General features: G+C 32.4%; 1 protein-coding gene across 2 annotated transcripts in view; it reads left to right on the top strand.

Moving 5' to 3' along the window:
- LOC145259302 (glycine receptor subunit alpha-2-like) overlaps positions 1–18132 on the top strand; it is a 512859-nt gene that overhangs the window by 261518 nt on the left and 233209 nt on the right. The window contains exon 3 of one of the 2 annotated variants that reach the window (XM_080117186.1): positions 14945–15079. The exons of the other annotated variant lie outside the window; for it this stretch is intronic. Coding sequence (XP_079973312.1) covers positions 14945–15079 — 135 coding nt within the window. The remainder of the gene's footprint in view (positions 1–14944; positions 15080–18132) is intronic. 2 annotated transcript variants of the gene reach the window in all.

Here is an 18132-nt window from a genome sequence, read left to right as displayed (position 1 = left end):
GTATCTGTCTGATGCTACGCTTCACTTATTCTGGCCTCAGTCGATGGAGGAGAAATCCTTCATGACTGAGGCAATTTAAATTTTTATTCCTATCCAGAGTGCCCCTTGTTAAGGAACTAGATTTTCCCTACATTATAAACCGGCCTTATGTCTAACTCTACGCTCGTGGGGAGACAAGTAAATAGTAACATATACTTTCGTTTTATTTCGATTATTCGGACTACTGTTCTCATCTTGAGTGTTACCTTTTCACAACGTTTCGGAAGTTGTAACCTCCGACCTTATTCAACGGCATCTTGTCAAACTAAGAATTGCTAACCCCGTGGAATAAATAAAGGCCTCCCCCCCCGTTCCAAATTCCATGTTTCTGAGTTCGACGCAAATATTCCAGAATTCGATCGAAAGCTCCCCAAGTTAAACAATATATACTTGACGCAGGTCAGAGGTTACATCGACCAAAACTTTGGGGAAATATCCATGCCTCCGTTCAGAGGCGACAGACAAAAGTTTCCCCTGTAGGGGCAACTGCACGAGTAATTGTGAGGCAATGGTTGCGCAATCTAACTATATCTCTCTTAAATTGGCATTATTTGAGTCCAGTAACAAAAAGTCCAAGACAACTGGAAAAAAGTTCCGAGATAAGCGGAAAGAACACATACAGCTCCTGGAAGTCCAAAATGATCACCCATTTAGTACTGACCAGGTTTAATGTTGCTTAACTTCGAACAGGAACCGGTGTGTCAACGTGATTACGGTATACTTGTGAAAAAAAAAACACTCAAGATAAAAACAGTAGTCTGAAGATACCCAATAATACGAATAATTAACTTCATCTCCAAAAATTTAAAGCAACGAACAAATTTGCAGCCCATGTCATTAACCACTTAGCCACCATAACTGACAGCAGACTCTTATTTCAAACAAACATCTTTTGCTGCTTTAATAATTTAAAAATATGTTACATAAGAAAATTTATAAAATGTGAAAATTGCGCCAATTTCTCGCACTAATGATGAAGTCAAAACAACTCATTTAAAGTTAATTAAGTTTTACACAATACATGCAGCATCTCTCTCTCTCTCATATATATATGATGATTGCAACGTCTTGTCAGACGAGTGTCACTCACTCAGACACTTAAAATCCATGAGGCAAAAAATTACTTTTTTTTTTTAGTCCTACCGGTGAATTCACACGCTTAAGCAGGCATGACACTGAAGACGGTCATTGATATATATATATATATATATATATATATATATATATATATATATATATATATATATATATATATATATATATATACTAGCAAAAGTACCCGTCGTTGACTGGGTTCAAGAACAGCCTTCAGAAAATGGACTCTGATTTATGAAAGTATGATAGGTTATGAAAAGGAAGGGCTGTAAATTTGGGTTGAATTTGGGGGTATCAAAACCAAAGCAAAATATGATGAAAGTAAAAATAAAATAGATAAACCCCATAATTTATTATACCATACCTGTTTACACTGAAACACTTATCACAATATTCTGTGGATCTATATTAAAAAACCTTGTTAAACTTTGTGACATATTTCCATTCTATGGAGGTCAGGCGTGAACGGACACCCCATAATTTTATTATACCATATTTCTTCAAACTGAAACATAATTATCAAAGTATACTTACGCAGATAGATACGAAAAGTTTTTATTAAAGTTTGTACCTATTTCCATTCTATGGAGGCCAGGCGCGAACGCAGACCCCACAATTTTATTGTACCATCCCTATTTAAGTTAAAACCTACTTATCAAAGTATTCTTATGTGTATCTATACCAAAAACACTTGTAAGCGTTTTTTTTTTTAATTTTTTATTTCCACACTTTATGGACCTGGCGCGAACGCAGACCCCACAATTTTAATGAACCACCGTTCTGCCAGATCAAAGATACCCAATTCTGTGTCTCGATACATCTTCCAGCATTATATGCAATCAGTTTTTTTTTAAATAGTCAACCATATAGGAGCCTATTCGTGACCAGACTCACACACACACACATTCAGCTTTATATTATAATAAATAATATATATATATATATATATATATATATATATATATATATATATATATATATATATTGACCGTATATATATGACCGTAAATATATATTTATATGTATATATGTGTATATATATGTATGTATATATATATATACATATATATATATGACCGTAAATATATATATATATATATATATATATATATATATATATATATATATAGTAGCATCCAAAACTAAGGGACAAAATTTTAAAACCTAATATTTGTTAGAAATAACAGCTGTGAAAAGCTGAAATTTCAACAACTGGTAGTCGTTATCGTCCATCATAACATACTAAAATTTAAATCATTTTCTGGTTTGATTAAACAGTCCCAATTCTTGCAGTCGTCTAGAAACAGTCTTTCTTGACACATTAACACGTGGGATACTATTCATAACCCTTTTAATTTCTGTGCAAGATTAAAACGGTCCTTTAATGACATACGCTGCATTATTCGATTTTCTCCTGCCGAAGTTTTGCGGGGTCTGCCGGTTTTAAAAGCACTAACTATTTTGCTAGTATCATTGTAGGATTTAACAACACTGCCTACAACAATCTTGAAGCGTTTAACTTTCTCTGAAGTCTTTCTAATGGTATGCTTTTCCTTGTGTAACTTCACAATAGCTTGTCTCACTAAGAAATCAAGTTTTTGCCATTTCGCCATGGTGCCGGCTGATGCAACGTTTACAAATGACTAAGTAAGACTTATTCTTTAGAGGAAATCAAAAAATTTGAATATAGCATACTGTTTACATTGTTTTTCTCAGTTTTGTCCCTTACCTTTGGACGTTCCTATTTTGAAAATAAATAAATAATTGTTATAATTCTTTTTCTATCCTTTTCAAATTATTCAAATATTCGTATGTTATTATGGATGATAATGACTACCAGTTGTCAAAATTTCAGCTTTTCACGGTTGTTATTTCTAACAAATATTAGGGTTTACATTTTGTCCCTTAGTTTTGGACGCTACTATATATATATATATATATAGCAGGCCGTTCAGTATTGCCCAGTCGTAAAATACGCTTAAATAGGATATTTTATTATATCATATTGAACCCAATATATAGTCTGAGCTAAATCCATAGTCGCCCAGCAAAACTTTCACAAAAAGTACTCCTCAACCTACAACCACTACCAACAATTTCACTTACTCATCATCTGTGGCTAAATCTAAACGCAAATTCTATGAATAAAAGCTTATTTCTTACAATTGCTTGTCTGTAGAATTCTGTTCCACTGGCTTGTTTTCCAGCAGACTGCAACACGATCGTCCAACGCAACCAAGTTCTTAAAACGGATCACATATTCTAATATTTTTAAGAAACCTCAAGCGTTATAGTTTATTGCATCGCTATTATTAAAAAAATATGTAATCATTAAAATGCTTAAATATATAATCATTAAAATGCTTAAAATATGTAATCATTAAAATGCTTAAAATATATAATCATTAAAATGCTTAAAATATGTAATCATTAAAATGCTTAAAATATGTAATCATTAAAATGCTTAAAATATGTAATCATTAAAATGCTTAAAATATATAATCATAAAAATGCTTAAAATATGTAATTATTAAAATGCTTAAAATATGTAATCATTAAAATGCTTAAAATATGTAATCATTAAAATGCTTAAAATATGTTATCATTAAAATGCTTAAAATATGTAATCATTAAAATGCTTAAAATATGTAATTATTAAAATGCTTAAAATATATAATCATTAAAATGCTTAAAATATATAATCATTAAAATGCTTAAAATATATAATAATAAAAATGCTTAAAATATGTAATTATTAAAATGCTTAAAATATATAATCATTAAAATGCTTAAAATATATAATCATTAAAATGCTTAAAATATGTAATCATTAAAATGCTTAAAATATATAATCATTAAAATACTCAAAATATGTAATCATTAAAATGCTTAAAATATATAATCATTAAAATGCTTAAAATATGTAATCATTAAAATGCTTAAAATATATAATCATTAAAATGCTCAAAATATGTAATCATTAAAATGCTTAAAATATATAATCATTAAAATGCTTAAAATATATAATCATTAAAATGCTTTAAATATGTAATTATTAAAATGCTTAAAATATATAATCATTAAAATGCTTAAAATATATAATCATTAAAATGCTTAAAATATGTAATCATTAAAATGCTTAAAATATATAATCATTAAAATGCTTAAAATAAGTAATCATTAAAATGCTTAAAATATATAATCATTAAAATGCTTAAAATATGTAATCATTAAAATGCTTAAAATATGTAATCATTAAAATGCTTAAAATATATAATCATTAAAATGCTTAAAATATGTAATTATTAAAATGCTTAAAATATATAATCATTAAAATGCTTAAAATATATAATCATTAAAATGCTTAAAATATGTAATCATTAAAATGCTTAAAATATATAATTATTAAAATGCTTAAAATATGTAATCATTAAAATGCTTAAAATATATAATCATTAAAATGCTTAAAATATGTAATCATTAAAATGCTTAAAATATATAATCATTAAAATGCTCAAAATATGTAATCATTAAAATGCTCAAAATATATAATCATTAAAATGCTTAAAATATATAATCATTTAAATGCTTAAAATATGACAAAATAAATAAAGTATATTTAACCTCTCCATTAAGATTGGGTTGATACATCTACCACTAGTCTCCCTTTAACAGCGCACAAAGCAGTCTCAAATCTAATAGGTCTTCACTATCAACCAAGCTTCAACCTCTGTCCCATCACCGCATTGTTGCATACCTGTGCCTGTTTTATAAGTATTTTAATAATATGTGCTCTGATGATCTCATAGCACCCCCCAATGTACATACGAAACAACTAACAAAATGCCACCCCTTCACTGTGGAGGTCTCTAGTCTTCTACTCTAATAGCTTATTCCTTCGGGCCTTTAGACGTTGGAATTTCATCATTATTTTCTGCTTACCTACAAAAATTTAACTGTAATGTGAGTAGACACATCGTTGATCAATTCTCCACAGTTTCCTGTTACACATAATCTTAAATAGAATCTCCATCCCTTACAAGTGGCTATATGTTTTGTTTGGTGTGAAAAAAAGTAAAACAAATAATATTTATGAGGTAAGTTTAATTTTGGGGTTATAAAATGTTGGGAACTATATATGATTTGCTAGCCACCCAGCGTTGGCGGGTCGTACAATACGCTTAAACATCATATTTTAATTTATACAGATTGTGTATGCATTGTTATAGAATCAATTCTCTCTGGATTATTATATATTACGTGGAATAATTTTGCCGGTGGACAAATTCGCAAAAAAGTAAAAAATAGAAAAATAATAATAATTGTGTTCATCAAATTCTGTATCTGTTTGTTTACAATATCTCGTCATCTGATAGTTGGGCTTGAGGATAAGAAAGTAACTTTGACCATGGCGTCCATCAAATTCCGCTTGTGTTTATATATGTCATATTTGGACCTGATGCTGAATGCCCTGAAAAAGTCACTTTTGATTAATGTCTAGTTTTAAAATGTGCAAACGAATAAATGATTTGCGGCGATTTAAAACTGTACCTCTTCTTTTACTGTAAATTGTAGCCATTAAAAATAAAATGAAACAGTAAGGTACACCCGACCTGTTTTATTTTTTAAGAAGAAATGATTTGAAAATATTCCCCTGTAAAGATTCGTTTTTTATCTATGATATATCCTTACTTTAAATAAGAATACAGCAAAAAACACAGGGTTATGGGTGAAAGACAAAAGGGTTTATTTACAAGAGAATACATGTAACATAAGAGTTTCTCGACATATTTTCTTATTCTCTTTCGCTTTTTTTCCTTCTGCCTCACTCACGTGAGAGGGTCAATATATCCATAGTTCATTTCATCTATGAAGGGATGTTAGGTTATTCCATTACATCACCTTCCTCCCAGGCTAAATTCTTCCATAGAATTTTGCTTCTCCCATTTTTTCCTTTTTAGACTTTGCCCCCAAAATTCTTTTTTTTTTTTTTCCTTTTCCTTCACTTTTCCTCACCATTTGTGTTTGTCGATTTTTTACTTTTGGAGAGTGGCTGGATTTATGAGTTACTGGTACTTCCTCGTTTGGAGGTTGTATAGGGAAAGTGCCATATAGCACTTCCATTGGTAACTCTTGGTTTCTGACTGTTTCTATGTATCGGGATCTCAGTTGGTTAATATGTTTTTGTGGAAAATCGTCTGCCGTTATATAACGTAAACCATTCTCCAAATTGAGATTATGCCTTCTTCCCCAAAACTCTTCCCTGCCCGAAGAAAACTTTATCCCCATCATTGTAAGTCTTGTACCTTACATTATCCTTGATATTTTTTTTACTTTTTCTCTTGGGATTAACCGGTCGAACACCGAACGTACCTTCCTGGAAAACATGATTTCAGCTGGGATAATTTAGCATTTGTTATTGGATTTGGTGTTATCCTATATATTGCTAAGAATTTTTGAATGCTTTTTTCTTCCGTGTCGATGATATTATTCTTTTTTAAAGCTCGTTGAAAACTATCGACAAATCTTTCCGCTTGTCCGTTTGATCGAGGGTTAAAGTTGGTGTTGTAATGTGTTCAATAGCCAGTGTCTCATAGTAGTGCTTGAATTCCTGACCTGTGAACATAGTGCCATTATCACTAACAATGGTTTTTGGAACTCCGAACCGACTAAATAACGCGTCCAGCGCTTTTATTGTATTTGCCGCTGTAGGGTGCTTGCATTTAAAAATTTCTGGCCATTTTGACATTCTATCTACGATTACACGGTAATAATATCCCTTCAGAGGTCCTACGTAATCGATGCGTGGCCAGGGTATATCTTTTTTTGGCCAAGGTTGCGTCTGTATGGGGGGAGATCTCGCGGCTAGTTTGCAACCTTTGCATAATTTCACCATTTTCTCAATGTCCTGATCCATTCCAGGCCAGTATGTGAATCCTCTCATTAGGGCCTTCATTCTGGAGATTCCAGGATGTCCCATGTGGAATTCTTTCATGCTTTTCTTTTGTAATACTTGCGGTATTACCACTGTCTGCATACATCAGAGTTGCATCACACTTACAAAATGGAAACGCTTTGAATCCCTTTCTACTCTTTCCGTCTTGTCCTACTTGTTTTTTTTTATCTTATTAATATATTTATCTGTTTTCGCTGCTTTCTTTATTTCCTCAAGTGTAACAGGAACTTCCCTAACAGTATTTATTAATATGTCTGTTAGTTTATTTTCTTCTTTTAGTGCTGCTATAACATTTTCTTCAAATTCAGTTTTACTGGGGATCAATCTCGACAAACCATCTGCATGTGCAATTTTACTAGATGCTAGGTGTTTCATTTTGAAATTGTAATTGAGCAAAATAATGCTCCATCTCTGTAATCTATTTGTTGTATGAGTAGGCATCCCTTTTTTGACCCAAAATCGATAGTAATGGTTTATGGTCCGTTTCCAAGACGAAAAATCTTCCATGAATGAATCTATGAAACTTTCTCATGGCATACACAAACGCCAGACCCTCTTTTTCGAACTGACTGTACTTTCTTTCAGCGGGTAATAAAACCCTCGAGGCGTGAGAAATTGGTTTAGTAGATCCATCTTCCATTCTGTGTAGAAGCACTGCTCCTAAACCGTATTTGCTCTCATCTGCCGCTACAATTAAAGCCTTTTTCGGAACGTAATGTTCTGACGCTAGATCTGATAACAAACATCTTTTAATTTTTTAGAGTACTTCCTCACATTCTTTTGTCCAGAGTCATTTTTTAATCTTCTTCAATAATTCATTTAATGGTGCGCTTAGTCCGTTCATATTTGGGATATAAGAATTATAGTAGTTTGCTAGACCCAAGAATGGCTGTAACTTCACTACATTGTCTGGTCTAGGCATGTCTCTAATTGCTTCTGTCCTATTTAGGTTAGGTCTTCTACTTTTCCAATCAATTATTTCCCCCAAATATTCAATCTTGTGCATACCAAAATTACATTTTTCGAGAGCCACTTTAAATCCGTAGTCTTCTATTTTCTCGAATACCTTCCGAATATGGTTTTTATGCTCTTAAAAATTTTTGTTTCTTATCAAAATGCTGTCTAAATAAGCCATTGCAAAATCCAAGCCTGCTTGCATGTCATCCATAATTTGTTGGAATAAATTTGGTGCTACTTTCAACCCAAACGTAATCATTTTAGGGAAAATAATCCTTTATGAGTATTCATTGTCAGGCATTTAGAATAATCTTCGTGTACTTTGACCTGCAAATATGCTTCTGATAAGTAAATTTTTCCTCCATTTAACTTAGAAAATATTTCCTCTGGGGTAGTTGTGATCCTTTAAGCAATCATTCAGTCCCGTCGAAAAATCCCCACATACCCTGATTTTTTTCTTTTTCTTTTTCACATAAACTGTGGGTGATGCTCATTCAGAGTAGTCCACTTTTTTATTACTCCGATTTCTTCAAGTCTATTTAATTCTTTCTCGATTGTTTCTAATGCCGAATACGGAACCTTCCTTTGGGGTTTGAACACCGGTTTCGCTTCATCTTTCAGTTTAAATTTCACTTCCGTTTTAGTGTAGCAACCCAGGCCTTCAGAAAATACATTTTTAAAATCCTTCTTCAAATCCCTAACAAATCTTCCTGGCAGTTTGGGACTTTCAGATCCTGTCAAATTTACTCTTTTGCAAAATGAGTTTATTGGTTCCTCCCATAAATTGAAAAGTATCATCAAATCTATACCAAATAGCTTATAATTTTTTTCGGGTATCACATACATTTTAGTTTTTAACGTATTTTCATTCAGGGTCACATTAGTATAAAATTCATCCTTAAATTTGAATCTATTTCCAGACTTTCCTCTGTCAATTTTCTTTGTATTTTACAGCTTTGGAGAATAAATTTCTTCCATGTTGTTTCATCAATTAAGAATATGTCACTTCCAGTATTCAAAAGACAGTTTACTTTCCGGCCATTAATTCTAACTTCAATATATTTCCCGTTTTTTACATGGACTCTTTTTTAGGACCAATGGTCTTTATTTCAGGCGTACAGTATTTATCTTTTTTGCATACTGTTTACTTGTGTCCTTAATGCCCGCACTTATAGCATATTTAGCATTCTTTTGTGAAGTGATTCTTTCCTCCACACGTCTTACAGTATTTTTTACATAGTGGTCACCTTGCTTTACCCTTTTTATTTTGTCAACATGTTTCTCTTCGATACTAGTATTATCCTGTTTTAAATTTAACAATTTCTGGCATTCCTCAGTAATTTTCTGTAAGGTTATTTCTATGACTTGGTTCATAATGGATAATATCCTAGAACGAATCTTTTTATCCTTCGATAACCCTTGCACAAATATCAGCATTTAAACATGTCCTCTTTTAGGTCTTTCAACTTAAATAACTCGCATTGGGCATTTAATCTTTCAGCATAGGCGATAAGGTCTTGTTTCAAAATATTTAAACACCTATAACGAGTATAAAATAAGCTATCCTCTCCCCGAAAATTTCGATAACATTTCTATAGTCTCTTTAAAATAAATATCTTCGGGTTTCCTTGGGAGTATAAATTTGTATACTTGGTATTTTCATGGGAACCCAGTTTTTGCAACAGTAAAATAATTTTTTTCTTCATCCGGCCAGGCCTAACATCGTTTGGAAAAAATATTTTCGTATCTACGATAATATGCTGGAAACGTTAAGATAGTTCATATAAAAGTTCTGTAAGCGAATTTGCAATTCCTTCCGGAGTGAACCGACAATCCTTTTTTTCTTTTTGTTTCATTAATATTGTTTTTAATACTTCATTTTGTTTTAACTGTTCATTTTGTAAAAATTCCATTTGGCTTTGTTGGGCCGCCAGTGCTAATTGTATAGTTTTTGTAAAGTCGGCTCATTGTTCCATGTTGAATAAGTATTTTCTTTTTTTAAAAATACAGTAATAAAAACAAAAGCATAAAAGTACCTTCACAAAGCATTAAATAAATTCACTGGAAAGTTTTTTTAAACTACAAAAAATTTTTTTGTTGACAACAGCATATGTGCGTTCTTTTCCGCCGTATTTTTCCTTCTTATTAAACAAAAGAAATTTGAAATGGACAACTTTCTTCCGTTCCGAGAAAAATTAGTCTTTTTAATGTTTCACGAAATGTCAATTTCTCTTTTTTTTCAGTAGGACTGTAACAGACTAAATAAAAAAAAATAAAAAGCTTACTTTTTGTGTGTGTCTTAGCTTTTTTTTTCAGTAGTTGAATTTTTATGTACAGTATTTTTTCCATTCGTTTTCTAATATCTTTTTGGCTTAAAATTTTCTTTTTGTGAATTCGAATCTGTCGCCATTTGTTATATCCTTACTTGAATTAAGAATACAGCAAGAGACACGGGGTTATGGGTGAAAGACAAAGGAGTTTATTTACAAGGGAATACATGTGACATAAGAGTTACTCGACATATTTTCTTATTTTCTTCCTGTCTTTTTTTCTTCTGCCTACGCCACGTGAGAGGGTGAATATATCCATAGTTCATTTCATCTATGGAGAGATGTTAGGTTATTCCATTACATCACTCTATTAGAGAGAAAAACTATTTTTTAAGATCGGATTTTTTGATTTTCGAAAATGATTTGCTGAGATTTTAATATTTTCTATGCTCGCTATAATTTAAAATATTCCACTTTTCTTTTTTTAAAAAAAATTATAAGAGAAGAAATACTATTTTTAAGATGGGAATTTTCGATTTTCGATACTTATCGGATGAATTACTGCACAAAACATATCTAAGAACACTGCCAGACATATAAATTTCCTTTGTGTAAAATCTTAAAAAAATAAGCTCAGCCGTTTCGGAACCTATGAGAAAAGAAGTTACGCAAAAATACACACACAAACAGAACGTAGTGTAGAGTTAATTTAATTTTTAGAGAGTGAAAAAAATAGGGACACAATATATGATAAAGCACATGATGCAAATATCACCAAATGATTAAATAATTCTAATTCCCAATAAAAATATTTTGTTAAAAATCTGATTTTCGGTGAAAAGAAATGTTTTACGAAAAATGTATAGGAAATCAGATTCTGGGTTAATTTTTTCTTTTGCAGGATGAAGAAATGTATAACGTCTTAGAAAATCGGTAAAGCCCAAAAATTCAATACACAAAGTTAAGATGCCGGAAGTGGACATGATTTTGCAAAATATGGAACGGAAGTGACTAAACATGAAACGAAATACGAAACCATATGGAAATAGTTTATTTAAAAAATTATCTTAGTTTTAACACCTCGTGTGGCATCATATAACAATAAAAAATAATAAACTTCGTTTTCGGTTTCATAATACAGTTAGGTTTATGATACATTATTTATGACAAAATTATGTGATATAATTTTTGAATTTTTAAAATTATTTCTATATGAATATATTTTTAATATTTGGAAAATTATTTATAGAAATGTAAAATATAAAAGTTTAAATTACTTTTCGAAATAAAATATTTCCATATGAATATATTTTTAATTATAAAAAAAATTACAAGTTTATTGTTTTTATTGTTTCATGATAAAACATATGGTTTCGTATTTCGTTTCATGCTTACTGATTTCCGTTCCATATTTAGCTAATATTTATTCTAGACATTGCTTTGACTCCGATGCCGAGTTTTGCTTCAAAGACAGGAATGAAGATCGATGCGACAAAAAAATATTAACGGATGGATTCTCCCCAAACGATTTACAATCAATTTTCCTCAACGGGGAAATCTTTAAAGATGTCTAAGGTTTCAAATACCTGGGGTCTATTATCACCGCAACAGGCCAAGGTGAAGAGGATATTGGCAACCGTATAAACAACGCATATCACAACGTGCCTGTATCGCCTTGTGTCACCTTCACACCCGACTCTGGTCCAGAAACTGAAATCAGACTCGGCACAAAAATTTTAATATACCAAGCTCTTGTCCGCACCATTTCTCTAAACAGGTGCGAAAACTAGACAGTACAAGTTTGTGACCTTCAGAGACTAGAAAATTTTCACCACCAATGTCTACGCCGCATTTTTCGGGTTCGCTGGCACTAATTCGCCTCAAATGCTACCATCATTTAGCGCTGCCCGATAATACCCCTCAAATAGACTTTCCTTTCAATATGTCTCCGATAGTTCGGTTGCATTCTGTGCTTGCAACTAGATGACTTCATCCATGCCACCATCAACCCAGCTCCACTGCAGGGTTGGAAGAAACGACCTTGAAGATCTAACAGTGAAGCAATACGTCAATCTGATCCCGTGTTCTCACCTCTACGGAGGGCGCCGTTGGAATCGCGAACGGCTAGCCCTGATATCAACCGAAGCTTCAAACCGACGTGCCTAGGCGGCATCTATACGAGGTGCAGAGAATTCAGTTGGAGAAGACGGCTCAATTGACCCACTGTAAACGCTGACACAGCAAAAACAACACAACAACATTGAAGAGAAAATCAGAAAATGGGTTAACGAGTCTAATATTCTCCTCAACACTGAATGGTTTAATTTATTTTTTTTAGCGTGAAGAAAATAAGGCATCAAATATGATCAATAGGAATGTTTAAAAAATTAACTGAATAAATAATATTTCTCTTAAAAGAATGACACGTACTGGTGCATATTGTAAACCAGACTATCACAGCATTTGCTCGGCTTTGTCTGGAACATGACGTAAACAGCCGAATTATGCCGAGCGTCGCCGATAAAATCACAATAACGCTATATAAAAGAAAATAGCAAAATGAATAAACGTAAAAAGTAGAAACCAAAAACAAATAAAACAACCTACCATAATTTGGTGTTTTATTATTCAATTTTTTTTTAATAATAACTATCAACCAAAAGGTAGAATAAGCAAAAATTAATGTTTTGATCCAATAAATTTAAGGAATTTTTTTTTAAAAAGCTTTTAATACATCTATTGTTTTTATGAAATATACTTTACTATTTTTTGTTTTAGTCTTTTTTTTTGTCAAGGAAAACTGGAAACAAAATTGTATTTTCTAAGTAGTTTTTAAAATATTTTTTGTAAAAAATTTTTATTTTTTTTTTAATTGAAAAAGAAGGTTTTAAAGATTCATAATGTTGGTATTGACCATAATTTGCATTAAACAACTAATGTTTTTTTTCTATTCCAATATTTATCCAAAAATTGTCTGCAATTCATCGAGCCGCGTTGCGATTGGCTGATCGGCGCGTTACGTCACATGGCCGCTAAACCCGATCTCTTGGTCGGCATAATCCGGCTGTTAACGTCATGTTCCGACCAAAAACGAGCGAACGCTGAGATAGGCCTGATTCACAATATGCACTAGTACGGTATGACGTGTTATTTTAAGTTTTTAGTGATGGGAACTTTTGAACAGTATGCAAAAAAAAATGTGGAAAAACTCACCAAATGGAATTAAAGGTTAAACAATTTCCATAATAAATTTTGTTTTTCCTGAAAAGAATTAACACCCCAAAAATGTCTAAAATTTCAGAAAGCGGATCAGCGATTGTAATTTTTGCATAGACATTGAAATTAAGTTTATTTTTCTTAGCGTGAAGAAAATGAGAACATCATATATGATCTTAAAAAGTTTTTAGAATTAAAAAAATGAGCGTTTCGCCGATAAAATCTATGGATTTATTCAAAAGAAGAAAAGTCCGAATAATCGAAATTAAATTATCAAGCCGGATGTAAAATACTCAACAACATAACGAACAATGACATTTCCGCTAAAACATTGAAGAGTTAATGCTATCTTTTGTTGTAATGATGACTTGGATCCTAAAAAAATGCTCAAACAAATAACAAATTAAAGTGCAACGTGGAACGATAAATTTGTTGACCTAAATAAAACAGTACTACAGCTTTATTTAAAATCTTTTATTGAAAAAATCAATTCGGGTAACTTGATTATCTAGTAGACCTGACATCTATTTAATGTAGTCTCCATTAGCCATAATAACCGCCTGGATACGGGTCCGGAACTGGGAGCATGCGATTTTCCACAAGCGCCGGTAGGAGCTCGGCGAATAATGGGTAGATTGCGGCGATCAGGCTGGTTTTGGTGTCGTAGGAGGTCATGTTGTTGATGTTCTCAATGTATGAACAAACGAAGTAATCCAGCAGGTTCAGGTCAGAGAATAGGGGAACATAGTCGTAGCACTCCTTCTGAAGCCAAACCTGGGTCTCTCTGAACTAATGGGCTGGCGCCGAGTCCCGCGGAAACCCAGGGTCTGCCAGCGGCCACTTGATTGCACCAGCGGATCATCGGACTCTTCAGCACATCCAGGTACACTTTGGTGTTGACTTTTAAGCCATATAAAGTGGCAAATGCGGCCCTCACTGGAAACCACACCAAAGACCATAACCGTGGCCGGAAACTGTTGAGCTTTGGCCTCAAGCGTTGAACCGTCGGAATTTGCATTTTGAGGGTGCTGGCAATGGTCTTGTTATAACTTGGGTCGATCTCGCTTATTAAACATTGTGTCACTTTAAGACATGCAAGACGGGTCCTATCACTGTTGGGATTTATATACAACTAGCCAACTAGTAGTTAGTCTGCAAAAAAAAAAAGGTTTTTATCAAACGGAAATGGAATTATATCGTTTTGGGGTCGAAAATTGTATCGGTATATCCTTTATTCTGGTATTCTAATATTTCGCCGAAACAACAAAAGCTGCAACTGCTGCATTTTCAAGCAGTTCAATGACGGCCACTGCAAAAGTGAATTAAAAATATCAGCTGAAAATTCAGTCTCCGTTTTCTCTTGTGCTTTGCTAACGAAATTCAATTCTTGTTACTGCTATTCCTTTTTCAGGGGTTTTGTCCACCGGCCACTGACGAGATTTGAGAGCCATAATCGATCTCGGCGTGGCTACAGGTCTAGACAAGGTAACCAGGGTAAAATCTACCCCCGGCGGTGGTCTACTCGAAAAGAAGCAAGTATGAAAAGGCAGGTCGCAAGCTTCTAGTGTGTGGCAACATTTTCGCTTCCTTTATTTTCATTCTTTCCGTCGCTGCCTCTGTCTGTCTCTCTCTCTCTTCCATACAGTTCCATTTTCGTATTATTTTGATTCATCGGACGACTATTCTTAGCTTGAATGCTATTTTGATAACGTTTCGGGCGATGTAACATACGATCTTCTTGAGGTATATATTGTCGAACTTCGGAATCTTTCTGCCAAACTCGGGAATCTGCACGGAATTTTGAACATAAACGTTTATTTAACCACGCGAGGTAGCATGCCCTCGTTCTGTCAGCTAGAGAGAAGTCCTACGTAATACGCAATTGCATTTTGAATATCGTCAGCACTGAGGATTGAACCTTTAACCCCTAATAGTGTATCGTTATAACTGAATTTATCAACTACTTTATCCACTACGCAAGTTACTTACTTGAGAATTACATAGGACTACTTATCCAGCCATCGAGCCTTGGCTGACAGAACGAGAGCATTCTACCTCCGCTGATTTAATTAAAGGGTTCCATTTGAAATTCTATGCGAGTTTCCGAGTTCGACAGAAAATTCAAGAATACGACAAGATACACCTGAAGAAGGTCGGAAGGTTACATCGTCGAAACATTGCGAAAATAACACTCAAGATGAGAACAGGAGTCAGAAGATTCCAAATAATAGAAAGAATCAATCCTCATCTAAAAAAAAAAAACCATCAAAAACGCAGCATTTGTTTTCGCGTCTAATACAGTTGCTTTACTTAAAACAGTTCTTTCTTTCATTCTTCATTCTTCATTTGGTTTCATTCGACGTTTTGTAGAAAACGATTCTATCATTTCCAAGTTGAGACAGTATTCCCTTTCATGTACTAGAGTTTCACTGCTTGTCAAGGCCCAGAGGCTACTAAAGGAGATGAGTTAATTAGTAACCACCGCGATGATTGATAATGATGGAAATTGAGTTGAACTTGATTATTTACGAGATCAGCTGAACAAAATCTGGCTTACGCTGGACTTGAAAACGACCATGTTATAGTAAACTGGGAAGCAGTCTCAAATTACTGTGTTTCACAAACGAGCAGTTCTAGGAACGAAGCTTTTTTCATCGAATTTTTGTTGACTTTTCGGCGCAGATAGAAAGTAGGGAGAACCGTTGGCTATGGTTGTAGCTAGATGAGTGTTTGCCGTGGATATTTTACAGAGGAAACATAAGTTAAAGTTCAATTGCCATGATAAAGCTTTAGCACATGAGAATGTGTATATATATATATATATATATATATATATATATATATATATATATATATATATATATATATATGTATGTATATGTATGTAGCCAGACTTTGTGGAAGCATCCTGTAGATTATGTAGCCAGACGTTGTGGGCACCCTGTATATATATATATATATATATATATATATATATATATATATATATATATATATATATACAGACACACACACACAGACACACACACAAAACAAGCGCACGCGTATATATATATATATATATATATATATATATATACAGGGTGCCCACAAAGTCTGGCTACATAATCTACAGGATGCTTCCACAAAGTCTGGCTACATAATGTAGCCAGACTTTGTGGACACACACACACTCTCTCTCTCTCTCTCTCTCTCTCTCTCTCTATATATATATATATATATATATATATATATATATATATATATATAAATACTTTCATGTGCTAAAACGTTTTCATCCTAAAGTCTACGCAATTATCCAGAATGTAGAAATGATGCATAAATAGAATTCAGCGTAATAGTGAAATGAAATCAATCATCTAATAAAAGAACATAATGAATAAGTAATAAATGAACGTTTGTTTTTCAAAGGAATATGAAAATTAGCTAACCCCGTAGTCACTTGCATATCTATGACTGAGTATATTAAGAAGTTTGTTTTAATAATTTTTAAACCTAAATGTTTACTTTTAATATCAATGTCAGATTAGGAAAAGTCGTTTTTATGGGCATAAAGAGATAGATTGTTTATAGAGATAAGGTATTAAGTCCGTCATAATCCATTAATTCTATTAGTTGTATTTTTGTGTTTCTTTTAACAGGATCGTTTCGAAAGTAATTTACTCAACTTTTTCATTAAAAAATATGTTGAATTCTTCACCAGGGTATAGATTATTATCTCCACATATGAACGCACATATATTAAACGCATACACACACACACATTAAACACATATACACACATATTGAACATAGGCACACATATATTAAACACATATGCACACATATATTAAACACATATGCACACATATATTAAACACGTATTGACACATATATTAAGCACATATGCGGACAGATATTAAAAACATATTGACACATATATTAAACACATATGCGGACAGATATTAAAAACATATTGACACATATATTAAACACATATTCACGCATATATTAAGCACATATGCACACATATATTAAACAAATATGCACACATATATTAAACACATATTGACACATATATTAAACACATATGCACACATATATTAAAAAATATCCAAACATATATTAAGCACATATGCAAACATATATGAAACACATAGGCAAACATATATTAAACACACATGCACACATATATTAAACACATATTCACACAGATAGTTAACGCATTTGCGCACATATATTAAACGCATATTCACACATATATTAAACATATATGTACACATATATTAAACACATATGTACACATATATTAAACACATACGCACACATATATTAAACGCATACGCACACATATATTAAACATATATACACACATATATTAAACACATGTGGACACATATATTAAACACATATGCACATATATATTAAACACACATGCATACCTATATTTAACAAATATGGCCACATATATTAAACACATATACAGATATATTTAACACGTATGTACCGAAATATAAAACACACATGTACACATATATTGGACACATACATCATATCATTCCATTGCAAACTAAATAACTACCTTTCCTCACACGCATCTAAACTTAATAATTTTCTTCC

Source organism: Euprymna scolopes, chromosome 34 (genome assembly GCF_053919585.1).
Source record: "Euprymna scolopes isolate OS-2025 chromosome 34, ASM5391958v1, whole genome shotgun sequence".
In the NCBI taxonomy this organism is placed as follows: Eukaryota; Metazoa; Mollusca; class Cephalopoda; order Sepiida; family Sepiolidae; genus Euprymna; species Euprymna scolopes.
This window is presented reverse-complemented; position numbering and strand designations above follow the sequence as displayed.